Genomic DNA, 27,432 nt, shown 5'->3' on the forward strand with positions numbered 1-27,432 from the left:
TATGGTGTATTGATAATGAATATAATTTTTTATTAAAAAATAGGTCAAAAAACAATTTTCTGGATCGACAAGGCTGATGGCCCATCATTGTAAAATATTTCTAATCTTTTATTATTAGATTTTAGTCTTCAAGTATGGCCCAAATATCAAAGCCCATTACATAATTAAGACTCGACCACTTTCAAGGGGCCTTCGGGTGCGACACGATCTCACAGCCCATCAGTCCAAAGTTTATTTTTATTTCGTTTTATTTTTCTTTTTAAGGGTTTCTCTTAAACCTCGCCGTCCATCAGCCTTCAGCCGCGCCTCTCTCTCTCTCTCTCTCTCTCGGCCTCTCGTGAGACCCAACCGGCAGGCTGCCCAGCTCACCCTGTCAATCGCTACTTCCGAAGTGTATGTTTTCAATTTCTTTCGTGTTTTTTTTTTTCACTTGTATTTGCTCTTCGAGAAAATTTGCGTGTTTGTTCCGTTTGTAGTACGTGACGTGATTTTCTCTGTTGTTGCCTTGTTGGAAACTTCTAAATCTAACCAAACATTATAACTGAACTAAATGGTTGCGTAGAATTTAAGCTAGCTAAAGCAAACAAAGTGTTTCTAATTGTTTGGTTGCTGGGAAACATAAACCTCTTTGTTGGTTGGTTTGTTTGTTTTTTTGTTTTAACAGAAACATCTGTTAAATCTGTGGGATAGTAGAACAGGATATGCACTAGGTCTGAAAGTTACATTCTATCTCTTTCCTCCTTTTCTCAATGACCAGAGGGAGTGCTCGGCCGCTTCAGCGTACAAGTGTTTCTGTTCTGTTGCATGATTCCTTACCCGTGCCTGCGAAATGCTGTTGTTTATCTTAAATTCTGTGATTTTCAGTCACGCCTGTTCACATGACATATTTTAAGTGACTTCATCAAGAGTGGCATTCTCTTTTTGAAATTTCCAATCTTTTACGAAGAGCTACAATTTTACCAATTGAATTTCTGTCCGTGATTTGAGCCAATTTCTGAATGAGCTCGATAAGTTTATGATCTTCCATGATTTTCCTTTTAAACAAGATTTTACTTGAGAAACGAAATGTTTATAATATCTATCCACTTTCACTCATCCCATTTCCTTGCCCTCAAGTTCCCAACTTTTAAGTGAAGTATGTATACGCTGGAAAATTCGAGCAACTAGTAACTACTTTGATTTTGACGACACTATGCATCTCTCTCTCTCTCTCTCTCTCTCTCTCTCTCTCATTGATTCTTGCTTCGTTTTCATCCTATGCAGATGAAGAGGAAAAAGCAAAAGCCTACAACTGATTCCCAACCTGATACTGATTTGAAGTCTATCATTCATCAGCATTCTTTGTTTTTTGACAAGTTAATTGAGTTAATCCCTGCAAAGTTCTATCTACCCAATGATGATAAGGATAAGCCATGGTTTCAGGGCCTCAGTAAGGCTGAAAAAGCTTTGGCAAAGAAGGGGTCGAGGGAGAACATTAAGAAAGCTCGTAGAGATCGTTTGGATCCAGAAAAGTCTTCCACAACCACCCTTGATTTGCTAAAGCAAAGCTTAGAGAAAGAGCAAACAAATGATAATGACAATGAGGAAGTAGAAACTAAACCTATGCTTTCTGGCCTTGAAGATAATAATCGTCAGGTGACGCTAGAGGAACTTCGGCAACGGCTGCATCTAAAAATTGAACAGTCCCGAGCAAATAGGCATTATGGAGATTCAAATAGAGCAAAGAAGAGGAATTGGAAAGATGATGAGAATGGAATTCAGCTGAAGAAGCGCAAGAGAGACAGTGTTTCTGATGAAAAGAAGCCAACTGCTAGTAGTTCTGCAGATAAAATAGATAAGGATATAGCTGAGGCTTCAAAGGAACTTGCATTTACTCATGTCAAACTTGGGAATGACGAAGAGCTTGGAAAGAAGAAGAGGAAACTTTCAAAGATTAAGGAGCTTGAAAGGGCAAAGAAACTGCATGAAGCAAAGAGAGATCCTGAGAAAGGTCAGTTCAATTCCAAGAAGCATTCGTGGAAAGCAGCAACGAGTAGAGCAGCTGGGATTAAGGTGCATGACGATCCAAACCTGTTGAAAAGGAGCATACAAAAGGATAAGAAGAGGCATCAGAAGAATGCCGAGAAATGGAAAGAGAGGGTGCAGACTACAAAGAAGATGAAAGCAGAGAAACAGCAAAAGAGATCAGAAAATATATCACAGAAGATTCATGACAAGAAAATGCGGCGAATTGCAAAGAGGGAGAAGAAGCTAATGCGGCCAGGATCTGGAGGACGCAAGGAAAGTTTATAACGGAAGTAGTGCCTCATAAAATTTTTGAGTTTCTCCCTCTTATGTCGCCTTTTTCCCCTTACATCGAGTGACCTAAATAGCATATCAAAATTCAGTGAAATCCCACCCTCGCCTTCCCCTTCTCTCTCTTCCTCTGTTCAAGTAAAGTAGATGAATGTTGTTGTAAGAGTCAACTTTCAGTTGATATCTGCAAGTGTTTTTTGCTGATATCAAATGGTATTTCTGACACAACAGAAGTTTTCTGGTTTGAATTTCAATTTCTAATATCATTTGAGGTTTCAATGCTCTGCTAACTGATGCAATTAATCTTTGATGCTTTACTGTACCATTCTCCCATTTCTGAGTAATCATGGCACACTGTTAAAACAATTTGGAACTGTGTTGGGATTGTAGGGTTGACAATACTGTATCGGGTGAATTATGGTGAATCTTCATTGAATTATTCAAGTAGCTTGTATTTTCCTTGATAATTCACAATGTTACTGTCAGAAATCTGTGGGAGCCTGAACTTCTCGGAGCACTGGTAAATGTTCTGTTACTAATATGAAATGCAAAGTCAGCCAGCATACATGTTAGTGGAAACACTAATCCACTTTCTCCTTGCTATCATTTGATTGAGAATTTTCCAATTAGATTTTGAGTAGTGTAGAATATTATTCTTGTACATATACATGGCTTAAGGTCATGTTTGGGTAACGAGATGAGATGAGAATTATGTCAATAGTAGTGAAATAGTTTGTGAATAATAGTAAAATGGTTTAAGTTAATATATTTTATTAGATTTTGGGAAATGAGAAATTGAATAAAAATATTTTAAAGTTAAAAAATTGTTTGAATATTATTTTTGAATTGAAATTTGAAAATGTAGTATTGTTTTTTGTGTTTTATTTGAAAGTTTGAAAAAGTTATAATAATTAGGTATTAATTAGATGAAAATGTTGAATATTTGAAACTGAAAAGTGTTTTATGTTTGAGTTATATATGGGAAAGAAATTTTGAAATTAGATGGGTATTACTTCCCAAACAACTCCTTTAAAACATTAAGAAAACCATTCGATGCGCCGAAGTCATCACGGTATCACACAATACGTACATGCATGATGATGGAAACTCATAAATCACACAATATTATTATTTTTTAATTATGATGGAAACTCGTAAAGAAATGATATAGGAACTTCAAATGTCCAAATTTGGCAAAAATTCTTTATAAAAAAGGTTGACTCCACCATAGAAAATTGTGAAAATTTTATTTTTTTCTTGATTAGATCCGTATTTTCACAAAAAACTTGTAAATGCTTGTATATTTAAAATTTGTATACAGTATTACTAAAAAAAAAAAAAAAAAGTTGTCCCTTACTGTAGTACTAAGAAATATTCATGTACAGACGTTGAGATCTACAAAGAAAAATGGCAAAAACTGTGCACTGTCGCATGATTTAAACCCAATCAGTAAGCACATCACCACCCTTAGGCGTGGATCGGCACCGGCTCCTGTATTTTTTGTTGGGGAAATCAACACAGTAGAAGGATAAAAACGGTAATAAAAGAGTACATTTTACGTACTCAGTGATACTAATAATTTACCGTAGTTCGACAGCTGTCTACATCTATAGAAAAGAGCTTTACTATTAAATAGTGATATACAAGAAAATATTATAAAAGAGGAGGATCACACTCTACTCAACTCAACTCAACTCTCTTTTTTTCTCTCAAAACTCTCCAAGCTCTCTTTCTTTTTTTTTTCTTAGATATGTCTGAAGCACTTATATGGAGTTTCAATTTATAAACAAATGTATATTGTATTATCGTGTAAATGTATTTAATATCTATTCAATAGACAGTTAAACAACGTGCGCGTTGCGCGCTGGGAGTTGAGAAGCACTGCTTGCTTGGGGTAGGGACTTCAACACTTTTCCCCAGGCCGTAATCTCTGTCGCGGTGAGCAGGATCGTACTTGCTGCTTAACAACCCAACACGAAGCAACGGAACGTACAGCAATTGGGTGAATGTTAGAATGATTGTAAATGCCTCTACTGCCCTCTGTACCCTCCTATGTATGCTGATCACCTTGCATGCAAACCTGCAAAGGTTTAAAAGCATTTGGGTCATTAACTCGATGCGCTGCATGTGACTTTACATAATTGCATGGAAGAATTAGTACGAGGATACGTGGAAAATGTACCCAAAAGCTAGTGCTGTAAGGGCCCATGTCACTGTTTGATATTGATGCTACTGCGGCTAGAAGCCTAGACTGTCATTCCTCCAAACACTGATATGGTTGCCACCCAGGAATTTGGAAACCACGCCAAGAACATCAGCTATTATGGCTAATGTCAGAGAAGAAGCTTGTCGCAGTATTACCCCCCCCCCCAAAACCTGTCATTTTCTTTTGTCAAACCAAGAAACGTCATCGCCATTGGAGCCTGGAGGTAGTCAAAGGATGGAAAAAATCTCTTCGAATACTTATCTGAATGTGATAACTATACCATAATATAGACATATAAAGTGAATTTTATGATATTATAACTTATATATTATAACTTATAATTAATTTTTAGGAATTATAACTTACAATTATTTTACAAACAACTGACAATTATGTAATACAAGTTTTTAAACATTTAATACCATACGTAGTAAAGGAGTGCCCATATAGACTTATATTCGAGCTGAGTTCGAGCGAGCATATAATGTATGAGCTTGGCTTGTTTAAAATTCTCACGAGTTTAGGCACTCGATTATAAGTTAAGCCTAAAAATCTATTCGAGCTTGACTCGTTCAAGTGAAATTTGAACTTGAGCTCAACTCGAAGCTTCATCTGATATTGAGTCAAGTCAACCAACTCGAGTCGATTGGAAATGTGAGTTTCTTTTTATTTCCAAATAAAATATAACAAACTTTATATAAATACAAACTTTTTCATTGTTGTTGTTCGTCTAAAATCATCATTGTCAATATAGTGTTTTTAAAAGTGTGTATCTCTTTTGTTTGAGCAGGTTTATAAAAGTGTTTTTCTCGTGCACTTTTTGTCTTTATTGGCAGGCTAATAATATTTTGGTGAATTATATCATACACGAAACTCATATTCCATATTTATTTTATTATATTGATGCGTCGCTATGAGTACATTCCGTCACTCTCAAGTAATGCACCTAATTGTCAAGCGAAATAAAATAAAGAAAGAAAAATCAGCATATAAACTTTTTCTACCAAGATCTCATATGGATATGAGATAAGATGATATGAGAGTTAAATAAAATATTATTAGAATATAATTTTTAATATTTAAAAAATTAAATTATTTATTATATTTTTTATAAAAATTTAAAAAAATTATAATAATAAGATGAAATAAGATAATTTGTATAACCGAACGAGATCTAATTATTCTCAATAATTTAAAAACATTACTTCCATCCAATCGTACTATTTATAAATTGTGACAAGATGCGGTCTAATTATTTAGAAAAATGTCATTTGACATTTTTTTTTTTTTTTTGTCATTATCCCCTTACGTGTTATAAATTGAAATGAGATTTAGCTGACTTACCTTACGGAATTTCATAAGCTAACAAGTTTGAGTGGTCTTCGCATCCTTTTAAAATTGGGTTTTGACTCCTCTACATTTCATCCTTTGAGAAAAAAAAAAAAAGTGACAAAGAACCAAAAAAAAAATTCTAACCAATAACTTTTTTTTTTACTTCGTTATTAAAGAAGTATTTTTTTAATATTATTGTAAAGTTTTTTTTTTTTTTAAAAAAAATGTTAAGAAAATATATTTATAAAAAAAAACCACGTAAAATATACTAATAGGTGCCCCCAATAGTGTCTCAGGCTTCGCTTGGTAATTAAAATCATTTCAATTCATCTCAACTCATTATTATAATTTTTTTAAATCTCAACATAAAATATAATAAACAATTTAATTTTTTCAAATCTCAAAATAATAATAATATTAAAAAATAATATTTTATCAACTCAACTCAACGTTCAAACATAATTTCAGTGTTACTCAAAAATAGATTGTATAACCAACAAGTACCCTGGGTTAAATGGTTCTGTCTGCTCATCCTTATGGGCCATCTGTCATTAGGGTCACCCCTCTCCAATGTCTCTCATTCCAGGCCTGGGGTGGTTTTTTGTGTATTATTTTTTGTTTTAAATGATGTAATGATTTTATTACAAAGTCTCACGATTTCATGGAATATCACACATATATAAAAGTCGTGTTAGATGCATAAATGTTAAAAATGTCGTGTCTTTTTTAATTAGGTGTAACATGGTCAAGCTCGCATTATTTTAAGTCTAACTGGATATGGACAAAAGTATTTAATTTTAAATATGTGAATACTCAATAATAATAAATTACAATACACAAAAATATCAAATATTTGTTTTATAATTAACACAAAAAGAAGTTACTGACCCTCTCACTAAAATTAAAAGAGTAATTGTAATATCTTTGTAATTCTAATTTAAATAAATAGAGTTATGTAAGATTTAAAAGTAGAAAATATTAATATTTTTTATGAGATTACACAATCACACTCATATTTATTAATTATAAATTAATTTGCAATAAAAGTAAAATTATATGGTTATTACCACTCCTCGTGGACTTATAATTCTTTTATAAATATTCTGTAACTCTATTATTAATAGAACTTAGTTATATAAAATTGAAAAGTACTTGAGTTCGGTTTGGATTCACAATTTATCTCAACTCATTTTACTATTATTTATTATTATTTATTAATTTTAACTTATAAATCTCACTATTATTCACAACTCATTTCTTATTATTTATAACTCATCTCAACACATCTTCATGTTCAAAACGAGACCAACATAATTAATATGAAAAATAATTATAAAATTGTTATAATTATACAATCTTCATCAAAAGGCCCACAAAACAGTGAAAATTGACAGCTTGCAGTACATAGTTGGTCCCGCCATTCTGGCCTTGTGTTAGTTTAAAAGAAAACGCTTCCGTTGGTAACTACCGTTTGTATTGGTGTGTATTTTTTATATGTTTTTTTTAATGTTTTTTATAAATTTTTTTAATAATTTTAAATATTTTAAAAAAATAAAAAAATTCATAATATTATTAAAAAATACTTCTTTAATCTTTTATTTTATTTCATAATTAAGAAAATATTTTTTAATGAAATTTTTTTACTTCATGATTAAAGAAGTATTTTTCAATGATTTTTTTTTACTTTATGATTAAATAAATATTTTTTAATAATATTCTAAATTTATTTTCGTTTTTTTAAATATTTAAAAAAATTTAAAATAATTTCTATAAAAAATAATTGAAAAAAAACACATGCTAGATCCACCGTTGGTGGCTCCCAGCGGTGGCACCAGCAGTACTCGACCAGCACAACTCATTTTGTCAAAATAAAATTTTATTCATTATCTTCATACTACATATCATATATATTTTTTTAATTTTTCTTTTATTAAATATATAATTTAAGAATGATAAGTACAATAACTCAATTAGCTTAGAAAGAGTATTAGTGGTGTATGAGGATGATAAATAGTAAAATTTATTTCTCTTAAACTGATTTATAAAAGTAAAAAAAATTTCTCGTTAGTTACTATTTATCATTCCACACTCTATATCTTATAAAAAATAATCTCATATTTTATGAAAAAAGTCATCATATCCCAAAAAAATTATAAATATAAAATGTGCGAGTGAATAGTTAAATCCTATAAAACTAATAGATCTAACATTTTCTGCCGTCACTTCTGTGAACTTGAAGTTGGATAAGTCTAAAAGAATAATATATATATATATATATATATATTTAAAGTTAACGTAGAAATTAATGAAGTTTTATTTCCATTTCAAGTTTTTATTTTTATTTTTTTTTTAAAATGTAATGGAACATTTGGCACTCTATTTTTTAAAAAATAATTAAGAATATATGTTTCATAGAAAATGATCGTGCATTTTGAGACTTTTAACAAACATTTAAATCTGGAAAGATAGAATGCTAAAGTTTTACTTAGTAATATAGTTACAACTTACAACCAATTCATAATTAATTTATAATTTCATAATAAAATAGCATATCTTTTAAAAATCCAAATATATTAAAGTCAAAGAATAAAAATAAAAATAAAAATATTCTGTTAAGTAGTATCAAAGTTGTGTAATAGTGATATCTTTATGTTTTTAATTTTATTTTTTAAGTCAGTTATGCATAATTGATAATAGTAGTATCTTTATTTTTCTTAATTTTATTTTTTATATCAGTTATGAATATTACATGGCTTGAGATATTTTGTTATAAATAAATTTTTTAATAATAAATTAATAAATTGATACGATTTGAGATATACAATTTTATAATCTGATATCTTATGTCAAATCAGACTTATTGCCCTTTATAAAATCCGACATCTCACGTGGGATGTAATAATTGTACCAAAAATACGCAAAGATGGTCCCAGCACCGTACCGCAAGCAACCGTATCAGCCTCACTTGTTTTTAAAGATGAAATGAATTGAAATTAAATTAAAAAATTAAATAAAATATTTTTAAAATATTTTTATTAATATTATTTTTATTTTAAAATTTTAAAAAATTAAATTTTATTTATTTTATTTTATATAAAAATTTGAAAAAAAATTCTAATTATAAGATGGAAGATTTTTTAAGTTTTCCAAATTTTAAATTTTGAAAGCAAAACCAGACTATAGTCTTGTTTTATGCTTAGAATTTTCTGTACTGAGATTTTTTTAAAAATCTGTCCTATCCAGAGCATTCTCAATTTATTTTTCATCCTACATTTTAAAATTTATTATTAAAATTTATTTTTTTTATTTTACATACTAATTTTTATAATATACTACATATCAGCTTATTTATTTTTTCTTCATATCATTCTCTCTATGAAAATATTCATTCACGATAATTATAAAAATATATTCTTAAGATATTATTTGATATATTTCGTGAATATCCATTTTCGATAATTGTGAAAGAATATTCTTAGTATATTTTTTAGTATATTATGATAATATACTTTTGATTTTTTCAAAACTTCAACTATAAATAATACTATTTATTTATTATTAAGTCAAGCTGACACTAGTAAATTATCCTCTTTTGAATTAAAGTTTCTTTGTCTAGATTTGATTTTTTTAACAATGGCTTGTTTTGGATTGAGAGGAGTAACTTAGGATTCTAGGAACTCAATCAGATTCAATTAAAAAGTTTATGAAATTCTAAATTTTGATAAGTAACACTTGTTTTGATAAAAGCTCAAACAAAATTTGACATTCTTTGTTACCTATTTTATCAAATGGGGATAGCAACAAGGCAAGTTAGTGGTGGACCAGAAAAAAAAAAAAGAAAAAAAAGTTGATTACACGAATGGTGCTAGTACTTGTATATATAAACCTTGTTTTAGGAAAAACTTAGGTTTTAGTTTAGACATATTTTCTTTTATGTTACTAAATGGCGTCACCAAAATATAAATTGATTCAAAAAATAATAAGAGAGTATATTAAGTACTGTTAAGCATGAATATGTGTTATTTAACTTCAATAAATTTCAATAAAGCCAACCATTTTTGTTAAGACAGTGCGGCATGCCTTGGATATATTCTATCAATTTCTATTGAATAACATACAAACTTGTTGAACCAACAATTTCCATTGCCATAAAAGAGCAAAAAGGGCACAACAACATATCATCCTACAGGACATGAAAACATTTTATATATGCATGTGTGAGCATTGACAATATGACACTTCCCCAATCATGTTAAAATATAGGTAATTCCATAACATTCATACAATTAAGTAGAGGAGAGTCACAATAAACTTATGTGATGCTAATTAGCTCTTTAACCACAAAAATAAAAATATCTTAAATTAGCTCATCCCTTACATTACCTAAATTAGCTCTTTTACGAAACTCCTTCTTAGATACACCTAAATGCAAACTCTTTCCATATGGTAAAATCCCACAATCATGTACCCACGCAAACTCCTAGACCCATATTATGAGAAGAAAAAAATTATGTGCTTTCATACGTTTTGGGAGGAGAGAGAGAGAGAGAGCCTAAAACGAGAATAAAGGTAATTTAAATCGTGAAGGAAGTGTTATAAATAAACTTTTTAATAATAAATTAATAAATTGATGCGACTTGAGATATATAATTTTATAATCTGATATCTTATGTCAAATCATACTTATTGCCCTTTATAAAATCCGACATCTCACGTGGGATGCAATAATTGTACAAAAAATACACAAAGATGGTGCCGGTACTGTACCGCAAGCAACAATACATATCAGTCATGTTTATTTTTAAAGATGAGATGAGAAGAAATGAATTGAAATTAAATTAAAATATTAAATAAAATATTATTAAAATATATTTATTAATATTATTTTTATTTTAAAATTTTAAAAAATTAAATTTTATTTATTTTATGTAAAAATTAAAAAAAATTGTAATTATAAGATGAAAGATTTTTTAAGTTTTCAAAATTTTAGATTTTGAAAGCAAACCAAATTGTAGTCTTGTTTTATGTTTAGAATTTTCTGTACTGAGATTTTTTTAAAAATCCGTCCTATCCAAAGCATTCTCAATTTATTTTTCATCCTATATTTTAAAATTTATTATTAAATTTATTTTTTCTATTTTACATATTGACTTTTACAATATATCATATATCAGCTCATCTATTTTTTCTTCATGTCATTCTCTATATGAAAATATAATCAAAGTATATTATAAAAATATTCATTCAAGATAATTATAAAAATATATTCTTAAGATATTATTCAATATATTTCGTGAATATCCATTTTCGATAATTATGAAAGAATATTTTTAATATGTTTTTTAATATATTATGATAATATACCTTTAGTTTTCTCAAAACTTCAACTATAAATAACACTATTTATTTATTATTAAGTCAAGCTGACACTAGTAAATTATCTTCTTCTGGACTAAAGTTTCTTTGTCTATATTTGGTTTTTCTAACATTCTTTATTTTCCATCTTATCAAATGGGGATAGTAATAAGGCAAGTTAGTGGTGGACAAAAGGAAAAAAAAAAGAGTTGATTACACGAATGGTGCTAGTACTTATATATATAGACCTTGTTTTAGGAAAAACTAGGTTTTAGTTTAGACATATTTTCTTCTATGTTACTAAATGACGTCACCAAAATATAAATTTATTCAAAAAATAATAAGAGAGTATATTGAGTACTGTTGAGCATGAATATGTGTTATTTAACTTCAATAAATTTCACTAAAGCCAACCATTGTTGTTAAGACAATGCGGCATGCCATAAAAGAACAAACCTGTTGAACCAACCATTTCCATTGCCATAAAAGAACAAAAAGGGCACAACAACATATCATCCTACAGGACATGAAAACACTTTATATATATATATATATACATATGCATGTTTGAGTATTGACAATATGACACTTCCACAATCATGTTAAAATATAGATAATTCCACAACATTCATACAACAAGTAGAGGAGAGTCACAAGAAACTTCTATGATGCTAAATTAGCTCTTTAACCACAAAAATAAAAATACCTTAAATTAGCTCATCCCTTACATTACCTAAATTAGCTCTTTTACTACAAAATATAATTTTGGAAACCCCTTCTTAGATACACCTAGATGCAAAGTCTCTCCCTAGACGCAAACATCCCTAGATACACCTAGATGCAAACTCTTTCCATATGCTGTAAAATTCCACAATCATGTACCCACGCAAACTTCTAGACCCATATTATGAGAAGAAAAAAATTATGTACTTTCATGCGTTTCGACATCTAGTGGGTTCCCTATAGTAGAATGTAAAGTTGTTTTAAAATACAAGATCCATTGGATGACACTTTTGAGAGTATTTGTTTATATTTTAAAGAAAAATGTATTATAGAGCATCCGTTCGGAATGCTCTCATCATATTTATACTACATATTATATTATATTATATTTTTTATTTTTTATTTTATTTTTGTTGAACTAAAGAAACTTTTCCACAAAAATATATATAGTGTCATGATATAAGAATTATGAGTACAATTTTTCTTTTTTAAAATCTTTATTTAAATTGGACTGCTTATAACTATTAAAGAACTTATTTCTTATATTTATTAACATCAAATTTAGCTCCTAAAATTCAGATAAGAAATTTGGTTCGTACGGTTAATTCGATACATCATTCTTGATATTTTATTCATTCACAAAAAGTATTCCTAAATTATCGTTAGCTATCAAAATTATTATTATTTTTATTTTAATTGAAATATAAAATTCTTAGGAAAATTGAATATTAAAATTGAAAGCAATTTCACGGAAAATTGAATATAAATTTTTACCATCTACAGTATTTGTTTAACATTTGTAATTATTCGAGTGAATTTCTCAATTAATTTTAAAAGCTCAATAAATACAGTAAAACTTATTTAATAGACTGGTCTAGAGTTGGTAGAATATCTACCGTCGATGTTGTTTTATTACATATCCGTTTTTCACATATTTATTATCTATCTCAACGGTTAAAATCTTTTACGAATGTGTTACTTGGCATAAGATAACATATTAATATTTCTTCTCATGATTCGAGCCTCCTTAATTGTTATTACTCCTTTTAATTATTTAAATGGACCATGAATCATAAAATTAAATGGGTTTGCATTAAATTGAGAAGTGACCAATTTCACAAAAGTAAACTTAAAAAATAATATGTCTTCCTGTGATATGTTATATCTATTTTATAATAAAAATAATTTCAAAATCTGACGTATCTCAATTTATGATTTTATTTTTATAAAATTTCATCGTGATTAAAGTATTTATCAAACTTAGACATAATCTAGTTTCAATAGGATGTCAAACTTAAATGCAATGAATAAATATAGATAAATTTATAAATATTATAATATTATTTAAATATTTAAAACTAAGTGGCACTTCAAAGTTCAACCTCGACTATATTTAATTTCGTCTTTGAGCAGTACTGGTTTGAGAGGTTTAACATATCCTTTTTTACTGATTTGGGAGGTATGTTGTGATATGCTTGCTAGTAGACGTATTTTCTTAGCATATTTATTCTTAAATATTAGAATATCTTTTTCTTTTATTAGTTTTCAATCAATTTGTTATGGTATAGGGAAAAGTCTTAAAAAATTAATATTATTCATTCACAAAAATTATCCCTGAATTGTTGTGAGCTATCCATTTTTGAAAAAAAAAACAAATAGAAAGATAAAAATTCTTTAGGACAATTGTACATTAAGGAGTTGTTTGGATTGAGAAATACTCTTAAGAGCTTCGTTTGTTTTCGCAGATGAGATGAGATGAGTTGAGATTAAAGTTAAAAGTTGAATAAAATATTGTTAGAATATATATTTTTTAATATTATTTTTGTTTTGAGATTTAAAAAAATTAGACTGTTTATTTTATTTTGTGTGAGAATTTGAAAAAATTATAATGATTAGATGAAATTAGATGAGATGAGTTGAAAGGAATTTTAAAAACAAACGAGGCTAATGAGCTTCCCACATTATGTATAAACTTACACCTCCTCTTATTTATTAAACCGATATAATTATGTCGGTGAATTTCTTAATTAATTTTAAATACTCAATAAATATGGAGAAACTTATTTGATATGCTTGTTAAAAGTTGGTAGTAGTTCAGGTGCATGTATGGTTCTTCGAGATGAGGGTGGAAGAGTGATCTTCAAAGTAAGTAAACCAGAACATGAGGTTGATGATCCTATAGAGATTGAACTATTGGTTGTGCTGAGGGGCCTTCAAATATGTTTTCTTTTGAGTATTACTGATCTTCAAGTTGAATGTGATTCCATGTTGGTAATCCAATAACTAAACAAAGAGCAGGATTCTATGTCTATATGGGGAAGCTTGATTCAGGAGATAAGGAGGTTGGTTTTAAGAATTCCAAAAGTTACAATACATCATAGAGGCCGAATGGCCAATACTGCTGTAGCCCTTTGTTTGGCAGGACATTCATGTCATGTAGATGATCTAGTAATTTGGTGGGACCTTTTACCAGATTTTGTTTCCCAAGTCATTTGGCATGATGCAATGATGTCGGAGGAATAAAACAGTTAAGCATTGTTTATAAAAAAAAAAAAAAAAATGTTGGTTGTATATCTCTCATAACTTTTTATTACATTACTATTTTCGTATAACTATTTTTTTATCCATTTTAACGGTTAAAATTTGGCTAGTAAATTACATGGGGACCGAAAATAACATGGACAAAACCAAAACTTTATTAGAGCGAGTCAAAGCATGAATAAGAGAATATATTAATATTTCTTCTCATGAGCCAAGCCTTGTTAATTGTTGTTACTTATTCTATTATTTAAATGGACCACGAATTATTTGAATTAAATGGGGTTGGGTTAAATTTTAGAAACAAGATCTAATTTCAATCGAGTGTCAAAAATAAATGTTTGGAGTAATTATATATAAATTTATAAATATTATAATATTAGAATAAATATATAAAAAAAAGAAAACACTACTTCCACCGAAATTTTGTACCGAATTATTATTATTTATTTAATGGTGAATGAAGTGTTTTTTAATGAGTTTGTAATTTAAAAAAAAAAATTAATGGAATTAAAAAAAATGTTTGAAAAAAAAATTAAAAAAAAAAAAGTTTTTACACAGTCGATTGAAATCCTCGGTGGATTTCTTCTGTGGCACTCGTATGACCCATTAAAAAGAGTCAAAACTATGGGGGACATTTCCATCTCGACTCCCTTTAATTTTGTGTTTAGGTAGTAGATTGAAATATTTATTCGTCCTTTTTGTTATAATTTGAGAGGAATGTTGTATTATGCATGCTAGTAGATATATCCAAAAATAATAATTTAAAAAGATCTAAATTCTCTAGAAAAATGGAGAATATATTAATAACATGGACAAAATCAGAACTTTTTATTAGAGGGAGCCAGAACATGAATAAGAGAATATATTAATATTTATTCTCATGAGTCAAGCCTGGTTAATTGTTGTTACTTATTTTATTATTTAAATGGAGCACGAATTATAGAATTAAACGAAGTTGCGTTAAATTTTAGAAACAGTATATAATTTCAATTTAGTACGAAACTTAAATGTTGTGGATAATACTTTATTAATTTATCATTTCAATTGAGTGTGAAACTTAGATGTTGTGAATAATACTTATATTAATTTATCAATATTATAAAATTATAATATAAAAAAATCTCAAAAATAACATTGACGACACTAAAACTTTTTATTAGAGGAAGCCGAAGCATGAATAAGAGAATATATTAATATTTCTTCCATGAGTGAAGCCTTCTTAATTGTTGTTAATTATTTTATTACTTAAATAGACCACAACTTATAGAATTAACCGGAGTTGGGAGTTGAGTTAGATTTTAGAAACAATATCTAATTTTAATCGAGTGTCAAACTTAAATGTTGAGGATAAATATATATAAATTTATCAATATATTAAAATTATAATATAAAAAGTCAAAACTAAGGGGGACATTCTCATCTTGACTCCCTTTCTGTTTGCATTTAGAGATAAGTTGAGATAATTTTAGATAAATTTGATAAAATATTATTTTTTAATATTATCGTTGTTTTGAGATTTAAAAGAATTGAATTCTTTATTATATTTTGTGTAAGAATTTCAGAAAGTTGTAATGATAAGATGAGATGAGGTGAGATGAGTTAAGGTGAGTTTCGAATAGAAATGGGGCAATCTCATCTTTGGGTAGTAGATTGAGACTTCGTTTAGAACCTAAACTTATCTTAATTCATCTCAACTCATCATTATAACTTTTTTAAATCTCAATACAAAATATAATAAATAATTCAATTTTTTCAAATTTTAAAATAATAATAATAAAAAATAATATTTTAACAATATTTTATCATATCAATTCAATTCAACTGAATTTAACATCTAAACACAACCTGAAAGGCGTATTCATCCTTTTTGTTATGATTTGCGAGGTATGCTGCATTATGCATGCTAGTAGAAATATCCGAAAAAATATTTTAAAAATATTAAAATTCTCTAAATTTTTTAGAAAAATAGAGTATTAAAATTGAAAACAATATCACGAGCTACCCACGTTATGCATAAACTTACACTTTCTCCTATTTATTAAGCCGATATAATTATGTCCGGGGAATTTCTTAATTAATTAAAAAAACTCAATAGATAGGGAGAAACTTATAATTTACACATTCTTGTTAATAGTTGGTAGTATATCTGTCATAAGTATTTATTACATTATCCATTTTCATATAACCTTTTTTTTTTAAAAATCCATTTTAATGTTTAAAATTTGGCGAGTATATTTTTGACTAGAGGGAACCATAACTTTTTATTAGAGGGAGCCAAAGCATGCATAAGAGAATATATTAATATTTCTCCTCTTGAGTCAAGCCTTCTTTATTATTGTTACTCCTTTTTATTATTTAAGTGGATCATAAATTATATATAAAAAAAAAATTAAACAGTTTGGGGTTAAAAGTTTAAAGACAAAAATCTAATTTTAATAAGGAAGAATATATTTGATATGGTGGTATAAGGAAAAACCTTGAGAAATGATATTATTTATTCACAAAAATTATTCCTAAATTGTAATAAAACTATAAAGAAAAATAATAATTACAGTAATAAGTGTATAAAGCATCGCGTAATTATTTAAAAAAAATGAATAAACACAAAACTTATATGAAAAAATTAATTTTTTAATAATAGATCATACTTTTTTTTAAAACTACTGTATGACGCTTGTGTATTGTATAATTATATGTAGCATTCCTCAACTATAAAAAAATAGAAATGCCTAAATTATCACATTTCAGCATTTATTAGGCATTTATAATTTTTTTAAATAAATTTTATTGATTTAAATGTTCATTAAATACGGTAAATCCTATTTAAGCAGTGGTAGGGGGCATTCACGTCACAGCATTCCAATGCTCCGAATCAATCTGAAATACGAAATGACAATTTTCAACTTGAAAATGCAGTCGTATATCTTATCTTAATATTATTTATTACATTACTCAAAATCTCTCCCAGCTCCAGCTCTCTCTCTCTTTCTCTCTCTCCCCGAAATCCGCCATGAAAACACCTCCCGAGCGTACCCCAGAACCCTAGGACAAGCAGAAAAGCCCCACCACCTCACATTCCCTGTATATTCGACACTTTCTTTTCTGTTTAACTAACGAAATGGACTCTCTTTTCCCCTTCCAAGACCTCAACATGCTCCCTGACCCATCCGCCGCGAGCACCACCAAGGCTGCTCTGCCTCTGCTAACACCCAAAATCGAGCCCAAGCTCGAACCCTCAGACGAGCCACTACAAAGGCAGCCGACTCCTCAAGAACCGTTCTTTTCCACCGGGACCACCCTAACCCCCTACGTCCTCTCCAATTCGGAGGATACCCCTATGTACTCCCTGCCCATGGCCATTTCCTCCGGGGAAGACAGCGTCTACTCCGAGTTTTTCCGAGTTTCCGAGCTCTTTCGCTCCGCCTTTGCCAAGCGGTTACAGCGTTACGGCGAAGTTGACGTTTTGGGTGCCGATTCTCGCGCAATCGTGCCAGTCCCACAGGAAGACGGCAACAACCACGTCTCAACCGTCGTTTCTCGGAAAAAGCCCTTCCAGCGCTCCGCGGAGCTCGTCCGTGTCGCGGATCTCAGCATGGAGGACCGGCGCTACTTCCGCGATCTCATTCGTCGGACCCGCATGATCTTCGACTCTCTCCGCGTCTTATCCATGATGGAGGACGAGAAGCGCCGTCTCGTGGATGGCGGCCTCAGTCGCAAGGTCCGCGGGGATCTGCGGGCCGCCTCTGCCCTGCGCGACCGCGATCTGTGGCTCAACCGGGACAAGCGCATCGTCGGCTCCATCCCGGGGATCTACATCGGTGATTTGTTCTTCTTCCGAATGGAATTGTGCGTAGTCGGCTTACATGGTCAGGTCCAAGCTGGAATCGATTACGTCCCCGCCAGCCAGAGCTCGAGCGGCGAGCCAATAGCCACCAGCATAATCGTGTCCGGTGGGTACGAAGACGACGAGGACACCGGGGACGTGATAATCTACACGGGTCACGGCGGGCAGGACAAGTTCTCGAGGCAATGTGCGCATCAAAAGCTGGAGGGTGGGAATTTAGCATTGGAGAGAAGCATGCATTACGGAATTGAAGTGAGGGTTATCAGAGGGATCAAATACGAGGGCGGCGTATCGAGTAAGGTTTACGTTTACGACGGCTTGTATAGGATTCTTGATTGTTGGTTTGATGTGGGAAAGTCGGGTTTTGGGGTTTACAAGTATAAGCTGTTGAGAATGGATGGGCAGGATGAGATGGGTAGCTCCATTTTAAGGTTTGCTCAGAGTCTCAGGACTAGGCCGTTGACGGCGAGGCCCGTGGGTTATCTTAGCCTTGATATTTCGATGAAGAAGGAGAACGTGCCGGTATTGCTCTTCAATGACATTGATACTGATCAGGAACCTATGTATTATGACTATCTTGTGAAGACGGTGTTTCCACCGTATGCATTTCACAGGACGGGGAATGGTACTGGGTGTGAATGCGCCTCGGGTTGTGCTGATGGTTGCCTTTGTGCCATGAAGAACGGGGGAGAGATTGCTTATGACCACAATGGGATTCTTTTGAGAGGGAAGCCCGTTATTTTTGAATGTGGACCCTTTTGTAGGTGCCCTCCTAGTTGCCGGAACCGAGTTACTCAGAAAGGGTTGAGAAATAGGTTGGAAGTGTTTAGGTCGAGGGAGACAGGTTGGGGAGTTAGGTCCTTGGATTTGATACAAGCTGGTGCTTTTATATGTGAGTATGCCGGGGTTGCTCTGACCAGGGACCAAGCTCAAATTTTGTCGATGAACGGTGATACGTTGATTTACCCAAATCGTTTCTCGAGTAGATGGGCCGAATGGGGGGATTTGTCTCAGATATTTACTGATTTTGTGCGTCCAACATTTCCCTCAATTCCTCCGCTGGATTTTGCAATGGATGTATCGAGAATGAGGAATGTTGCTTGTTATATCAGCCATAGTGAAACTCCGAATGTGTTGGTGCAGTTTGTGCTATATGATCACAATAACTTGATGTTCCCTCACCTTATGCTGTTTGCAATGGAGAACATCCCTCCTTTGAGGGAGCTCAGCCTTGATTATGGTGTGGCTGATGAATGGACGGGGAAGCTATCTATCTGTAACTGAATAATTATAACAGAATAATTTTGAAGGCTTCATGCATTTTTGAATGTGGTGCAGCGCAGAGTCCGGAGGGACATGATGCACTGAGGTATTCACCAACTTTCTATCAGAAGAAGAAGCATTTTCTATCTAGTGCGATTCATATTGGCATGCGCTGTTTTCCTTCTGACTGTTAAGAATTATTTGTGGCCAATCTCTGCCCTCTGCTTTCTTCTGGTTCTAGTTCTATTTTCTCTTTTTTTCGTCTGGCTTTAGTTCAATGTGTACTTTGTAGCCTATTTGTGCCAGCATGTAATTTTTTGTGCAGCTATACACCATTGTCATCATACCGGCAGGAACTTTTCAGAGTGGAATCTCTAGCATTTCTGTGAGAGGGAGTTTATGTGTCTTATTAGCATACTATTGCCGGCCATTCAAATTTATATTTTGGCGTTGATCCTCTTCTGTGTACTTCTTTTATGTTACTTATATAAAAAAAGTGTACTTTTATGTTATTTCTGTTGGACTTGTAGTCAGAACATGTTAGCTATGTGCCATACCATTTTCCTTCTTTACATTAACTTTGAAAGGATTTGATTGAATATGTTAATTTCTGTTTAGCGTTACTGTCTGGTTGTTTTAGGTTGTTTTAGAGGTTTGCCTTCTGTGGTCAATTTTGTTCACACTAGTTCTTCCCTTATTCGTAGTGTAGTCAATTCATTTCTATATGCATAAAATTGGTCTGAGTAAGGTACTTTAATTATGTTGCCTGTGGGAGTCAGATAGGTAAATGCCTTCCTAAGCTTAGTAGGCCTAGAGTCACATCTTTGGCTTTTTTACAGCTCATAATATGATGCCTAGCTACCTATATTTATTTCAATGGGATTTCAGATAAGGTGTATAACATCATCATTTTATATTGTTTAGTTTTTTCCTGTACAAGAGAGAATTGGAATCACCACTTGAAAATATTTTTCTCCAAGAGCATTTGTGACAAAATTTTGAGGCATGCTGGTGTTGAGAATTAACTTCATTTCTTGATATTGGACTACAATTGTTTTTGAGATCCTGAGTTGTGATTGGCATGCTTATGGAAGCAGTCGTCCCTTTTGTAAATAATACGGGAGAAACTTCAGTCAGCGTGGTGGTCTTGACACAGGCAAAAGAAAAATGTTGATAAGACAGGCCTGAACCTTACAAATTTAGGCATAGAAAGGTGAAAGGTGTGATTCAGACTACACACTGGCCATCTTGCGCCTGTTGCTTTTCTTCTGGTGTGCCTCAAGATGCACCTCACAATTATAGCACAGGCCCAAGTCACATGGTTTTAAAAAGGATTCTTAATTTGGCTGGAGTTTATTTTTCTTGGTAAGTATGGAGTTTATTAAAAGGATTCCTCATTTGATAATTTGGATGGAGTTTATTTTTGCAACCATTGAAAAAGAGTTTAGTATGGACCCCATGCAACATTTGAAAAAAAGGGTCTTAATTAATTAAAATGTAAAATACAGAGATCCTTACCCCTACGGTCCTCTCTAAATCTCATCCATTTTAGAGAGAATTTTGGTGGTCCGGGGGAAAGAGCTAAAATATTTTTCTCACAGTTTCCTTTCTTTTTTCTCCCCCTTGACACAACCTCTGTTTCCCTGTACATGTATGTCGACTATTGCAAGGAAGTATAAGTGAAAGAATGGAGCTTTCTGGAATAGCATATTCATCCCACTTCTGCCTATGCAGTGTTTTATACAGAGTCCACGATATTACATTTTTACCTCATTGAAGGCCAAACCACTAAAGAGGCTAGGTTGTAAAAGTTTAGCTTCCTGTAGCTTTTACTAAATGATCTATTACATCAACTTTGCTTTGTTGAAATACGAACTCTCCCAAAGCCTTTTTATATTTTAAGGACTGCAGACCCCCTGGTATAGTCATTAGATTGAAATTGCGTTTAATAACAACTACATTTGGTTCAGAATCATACTAGATTGGAATAAGGTTTGATGGTATCTTAGTGCTTGCCCTTTTTCTGAATCTGGTCTGTTTTTTATCCAAGTGGAGTTACTGCTTTAATTCCTTAGAATGGGATTTGACAAGTGCGGAAAGTTCATCTTTATCTTCATCTAGAGATGAACTAACATTTTTTTTGTGTGATTGGATGGGTGAGAAGTCAAAATTATAAATATTCACCTTTGATTATTTTATGTGCTAAAGCATACTTCTATTTGCTTGGGCAGCTCCAAATATCCGAGTAAAATTGATGCTGTGGTGATTTTTTTTATGTTCAAGCCTCCTCTGGCTTAACATCAGATATGCTATTTGTGATCATTAAATTTTAAATTATACATGGAGGCATGTCTCCAAGGCATTCTCTGTCTGTGGTTGATTTAGAAATGTGGGATTGATGGATTTTCAGTGACAAATTACAACCGAAACTATGATGTTTAGTTGGATTTGATTTTCCATTAGCTCTAGAAATAAGCAGAAGTTTCTTATCTCAACCTTGAAATATACCATGCCAATCCTGTAATCTTCAGGATTTTTTTTTTTTTTCCTTGGTGGGGGGGGGGGGGGGGGGGGGGGGGGGGGGGGGGGGGGGGGGAGTATGATGAAAGATGAACTTTATCAATGTTGTTGTTTAAATCCTGAAAGATTTATTTTCTTTTAAATAAGTAAAAATCTTGAAAGATTCCACTACATTTATTTAAGATTTGTCAACATTCATTCATACCCTATTTGAACTCCTTTGATCACTTGCTTCCCTTTGGTAAATGCCAGTTAATGATTTCCAGATTCAAGGGATGATTTCAGCTAGATCTTATGGATCCAAAATGTAAAATATTTTTCTTTTGTGGAATGCATGACTTAATTGTACCCATAAGGCAACCCCTAAGGGTTGGCTAAGTGGTAGGAGCCTTAGTCTTGGTGGTAAAGCCGATGATTTACCTGATCCGTTTGATGGGGACAAATTACACGGGCATGGATTTTAATCGGATAAAAGACACGTTGCGCTTGCACGGTCTTTGGGTGTCCTTGTCATAATAAAAAAGTTATACCCATAATTGCAAGTTAACTTTTGGAGATAAAGAACTTGAGTTGTGAAGGCATTAAATGCTTCATGTCAAATGTTAGTTTTTCTTGTAAGATTCTTATTTAATGGGACTGAGGAAGTGGTTATTCTCTGCTCAAATATCATCCCCTTCTCTTCTGCTGTTGGCTGGTATGGGTTTCTGTAAATAAACACATCCCTAATGTAGGGCATTTGCTGTTGTCTGCAGTTTCCTTGTAATCGTGTTCAGTATAGAGAATATCTTTCTGTGTTTAAATGATTATATGCTTCTATTTTTGGAAATAAATTGGTATTCTTAAGTTACTTAGATTGAGCAGTTTGCTACTTAATTTGGGGGATAATTCTTGATGGAAATAAATGTGTACTTGTAGACCATGGAAATTTTAGCAGTGCATGTGTGGTGGCACAATTTATGAATTTAATTTGAAGTTTGGACTTGTTTTCATTGAAAATGTTGTTTGTACCAGGTACCTACGATGGAAAATGCATCATGGATTTATGCTTGGCTGGTTCATTTCTAGCACGCAGACGCAATTTTTTTCTACCATATTATATATTCTTGTGACATTATATATAGCGATTTACATGAATGTTCCATTCATTCTTACTTTATCATTTCCTTTGCATCCCATTCCGTCATCAACTCCCAAATACATTGTCGGAGGGGTTAAGTTTCATTGCATTGAGATGAGAGTAGTGTAAAATTTCTGCAATCAAAGCGGCAAATCTTTTGACCAGAGCTTGTTTCTAGGCTCTTTTGAGCCCTTTTAAAAAAATGTTTTCTTATTTATTTTGGATAGGTTGGATTTAAATATCTTCAAAGGCCAATATATGTGAATTTGCATTCAGCTGTAGTCATTAATTATTGTATGTGTGATATTATCTACCTGTTCAAGTGATCACTGGAACTTTGACCATGCTCCAGTGGAAGTATGACTTGCACCTCCACATTTATGAACTGTTAAGACTTTTTGTCCTTCATTTTCTGTCTGAGAGTTGATTTGTAGCGTGCTCCATTTAGTTCATTTTGATTTACCATTTACATATCCCTCAATAAATGATCTTTGCAACATTTGACTTAACCATTGGAGATGTGCTCACGTATTTTGTTAATCTATGCAGCTGAAGGTGTACCGTATGTTTATAAAATTTTGTCACCTGGCTTCCATAATTCTCTGGTCCGTCAAGATAGATGCTGTAAATATAAACCCCCGATCAGATTACCAAAAAAGCTCTGACTTGATTGATATCTCACTGTTGTGGTTATATGGTTGTGTTCTTGAACTGAGTACACAATCTTGGACTTCCTCAGTTGGTGAAGAAATTTACAACTCAAAATTTGTCAAGTCACAAAACCTGCTGTGATGGTCAACCCTGACATTTTAAGAAACTACTGTAATCTATTTTCAAGACTTGGAGGATCAAGCCTTTCTGCAAGCCATTTCCACTGGGGCTGGTTGCAACGAGGTTTTGTAAGCTTGTCGACTTGGCTGTATGGACCCTTGTACTTTTAGCTTGTACATATTAAGTGCAAAATTGGATAAAGCTTGTATGGAAATTGTATCAGTGCATGTGCAGATGGGGGTGTCTTTTTCTTGTGTTTCTTTTATTTGTATATAAATATCCTTTTGGGTGAATTAGGCATGTTTTGTGGTTAATCCAGCTGCAAGAGTTTGGAAAAACCATTGCCTTTCTTACAGAGAAAATTGCTGCCTTGCGCCATCTGCTTAGAGTAGTTTGGATTTAATAAAAATTGTCCGTCGAACGTTTACTAACAAGTCTTATAAAAATAAATATACAAATTGATATTGCTTGATGTGGTATGTCAAGTTATGAAGTTTTAGGAGACTAGATAATGTCTCATATCGAGTTACACCAGGTTGTAAGTTTACATTTGTAAGATCTATAGCATCATAGAGCAAAGCAAGTCAACAAATGTAAGCTCTATAGCATCATAGAGCAAAGCAAGTCAAGGTGATGACTGAATAGTAATTAAGGGTAATTCCTACCAGTTTTCTACTTCCTTCCAGCGCCAGCCAAAATATAAAACTGTTCCAATTTAACAACAGCTCACCACAGAAAAAATTATAGATGACAGGAAACATGAAAAAAACAGGTGGATCAAGCAACATTGACAGATTGTCCTTTGTGCTCAAGGACAAACATTTTGGATAAAACATAATTCTTGCTATGCATAATCCATAATCAGATATACACATATATTCAAATGACACTAGGACTTCATGCTTGTTTTATTGAAAATTCAGAGAGAGAGAGAGAGAGAGTAGTTTTTTTTAGGAATAAGCTGACCTTTAAAGAGGGACGCTTGGAAAACCCATTACAATGGTGGATAAAGCAATATTGCGGCTTTTCATTTTTGACTGGCTATTGTTATTTGTTGATTTTTTTGATCGGTCATTGTCTTATGATTACATGATCGCTTGCAGATGGACTCTTCGTTTTATCAAAGTGGATTTTTTGGGCCGTTGCTGTTTCAAAATCAGTTTCTTTTGAACCTTCTGGAGTTTTCAGGACCCAATCAGAATGGCCCGTTTGGACGACACACTGGTACAACTGCTGGGTACTCATACTGTACTGCTAACAAGAACATGGCTATGATATGGGAAGAAAAAGACGTTATATGATTACTTGCGGTTATGATGATCCCACTGAGTAACGATGAAGTAGACTGAAAATGGATGTTAAAAACAAAATAGAGACAGAAAATGGAGATGAATTGAAGGGGATGAAATTCAATAAAAAAGACTGCAGCTTGGGATGTTCGAGGCTCTCAATTCCTCCAGTAAATTTAGTAAAAAATACATTCCAGAATAATCTCTCCTTTCCTCCTGCTCTATTTATATGAACGTACAAATCAGAAAGCACTCTTCTAACAGGTAAACGCAAAGCTTTAATAAAAATAAAAATGACAAAACATAGCATAGTATTGAACGGCATCGTATGGATGAGAGACTTCTCAAATAAAAACGGCATCACATCGCATCAAGTTCATAACAATCCCCTTCTCTTAAAGAACATTATCCTCAAGGTTTAGAGCACTGATAGCATCTTGAATAAGCTGGCATGGGGAGCTTTCCAAGGCCTTAAGAAACATGTCATCACCCAACCACTGCCTCTAGTGGCCAGCCATAAAGCTATTCCCATATTGAGATCCATGTAAGTACTTGCAAGATTGTAAGTATTTGCAAGATTTATTAGCGACATAAAATGCTTTGTTTCAAGGTCCCATTTTGATAAATCAGCATCAATCTCCACCAGATTCCACCTTCTCGATGGTGCAATTCTTCTCAACTCTTCTATTCCTACCTTGGCAAAAATTCTATCAGGAGCAGACTGACCATCAAAGCTCACATTAAGCAATTCAATCCCATAGCTGGGATCTAGGCATTCATCAAGTAATGTTGCAAGTATCATTGAGTCCAATCCACCAGAGAAAAGAACTGCCACTATTGCATGTGCCTCTGTCTTATATCATAGGTAAACTGCCTGAAAAATTGTATGCAGTGAAGTGCGGCGCACCACAGATTGTCTTATCAAAACTATTTCCGTGGTATGATTTTAACCAATTAGAATGCTACGAAATACTTTTCTTGAAATTTAGTAACATTTAGTGCTTTGTATAGGTAACGAAGTGCAAAGTGAAATTTTAGAAGTTGCGTTGAGAGATAAGTAGCATGATCATATCTTTTATATGTGCTGTAATTATTATATTCTGCATGAAAAAAGTTCTTTTACTTGTGCTATGCTATGTAAGGCCAATTCAAGGTTAGCCCCTCTTTACGAACCCTCATTCAATTATGATCAGATTATATGATGCACTTACCTATGCTATGCTGAAATGTACATCTATTACGTTACTTTATGGAATGCGCTCATGATTAGATTATGTAATGCTTATGTATGTTATGTAAAAATTCAAATTAGCATGCCATGATCAAATGCTATGCCAGGCATATGAGTAAGATACACCATGAAAGTCATGTAGTCAAGATGTTCGTATGCATTACGAGAAGTTAAGTAAGAGACATATGAATGATAAGCAAGCCTTAAGATTGGCCTTATGTTATGGGTGGATGTGCAAGCCACATATATGCTACAATGTTATGTGAGAACACGGACCCAAATGTGTTTCACTGCATATTATGATATGTTTGTGGTGCCATGAACCCAAGCGTGGTTTACCATATGTTATGTGATGACACGGACTCAAGCTTGTTTCACTACATGTTATGATATGTTATGCAGTGCCACGAACTCAAGCGTGATTCACCATATGTTATGATATGTTACATGTGGTCAACGACAATTGGACCAATGCACGTATGTTATGATGACTACTAAATTTGTGAAAGACAAGATAAATAAGTCATGCGTGTATTATGTGAAATGCATGGAGTAAGCTATTCATGCATTATGTTAGATGTATTTCTATTATTATGTTAATTCCACCTATGTTACTGATGAATGGTCTATATGCTATGTGTATATATGTCATTGCATGAATATTTGCTAAATTAAGCCTAATGTTAAGTTAAGTTAAGTTTACACTATGATGTTACTGAGTCTTTGACTCATTTATTATTCTGTTTTTATGTTTTAATGTCCCAGATGATGATTGCATGTATACAGAGCTGGAGTGCCAGGAGTAGACTATTTTTAGAGACTTAGACCTTCAATAAGTATTATTTTCACATGGGCTTAGAACTAGTTTATGTTATTTTGTTATGTTCCAGCTTTTTTATTATGAAAGACTATCATGCTAGATAATATTTTTTATGATTCCATAAA

At 32.2% G+C, this 27,432-nt stretch overlaps 2 protein-coding genes across 3 annotated transcripts; both read left to right on the top strand.

The window, feature by feature from the left end:
* The first annotated feature begins 246 nt into the window (after positions 1 to 246).
* LOC121245932 (ribosomal RNA-processing protein 14-C-like) lies at positions 247 to 2,549 on the top strand. The gene is made up of 2 exons (XM_041143854.1): positions 247 to 393; positions 1,264 to 2,549. Exon 2 carries the CDS (start codon positions 1,264 to 1,266, stop codon positions 2,290 to 2,292), a length of 1,029 nt encoding a protein of 342 aa, XP_040999788.1. The 5' UTR covers positions 247 to 393; the 3' UTR covers positions 2,293 to 2,549.
* A 14,773-nt stretch (positions 2,550 to 17,322) lies between these two features.
* On the top strand, positions 17,323 to 24,200 carry LOC121245931 (histone-lysine N-methyltransferase family member SUVH9-like). 2 transcript variants are annotated; one of them, XM_041143852.1, is made up of 2 exons: positions 17,323 to 19,665; positions 23,746 to 24,200. In XM_041143852.1, the coding sequence occupies exon 1, from the start codon at positions 17,571 to 17,573 to the stop codon at positions 19,578 to 19,580; it is 2,010 nt and encodes a 669-aa protein (XP_040999786.1). In that variant the 5' UTR covers positions 17,323 to 17,570; the 3' UTR covers positions 19,581 to 19,665; positions 23,746 to 24,200. The 2 variants fall into 2 exon arrangements, with proteins under 2 accessions (XP_040999786.1, XP_040999787.1); XM_041143853.1 differs by lacking the exon at positions 23,746 to 24,200 and adding an exon at positions 21,791 to 21,906.
* The last annotated feature ends 3,232 nt before the right edge of the window (positions 24,201 to 27,432 follow it).

This window comes from Juglans microcarpa x Juglans regia, chromosome 1S (assembly GCF_004785595.1).
Source record: "Juglans microcarpa x Juglans regia isolate MS1-56 chromosome 1S, Jm3101_v1.0, whole genome shotgun sequence".
Lineage (NCBI taxonomy): Eukaryota > Viridiplantae > Streptophyta > Magnoliopsida > Fagales > Juglandaceae > Juglans > Juglans microcarpa x Juglans regia.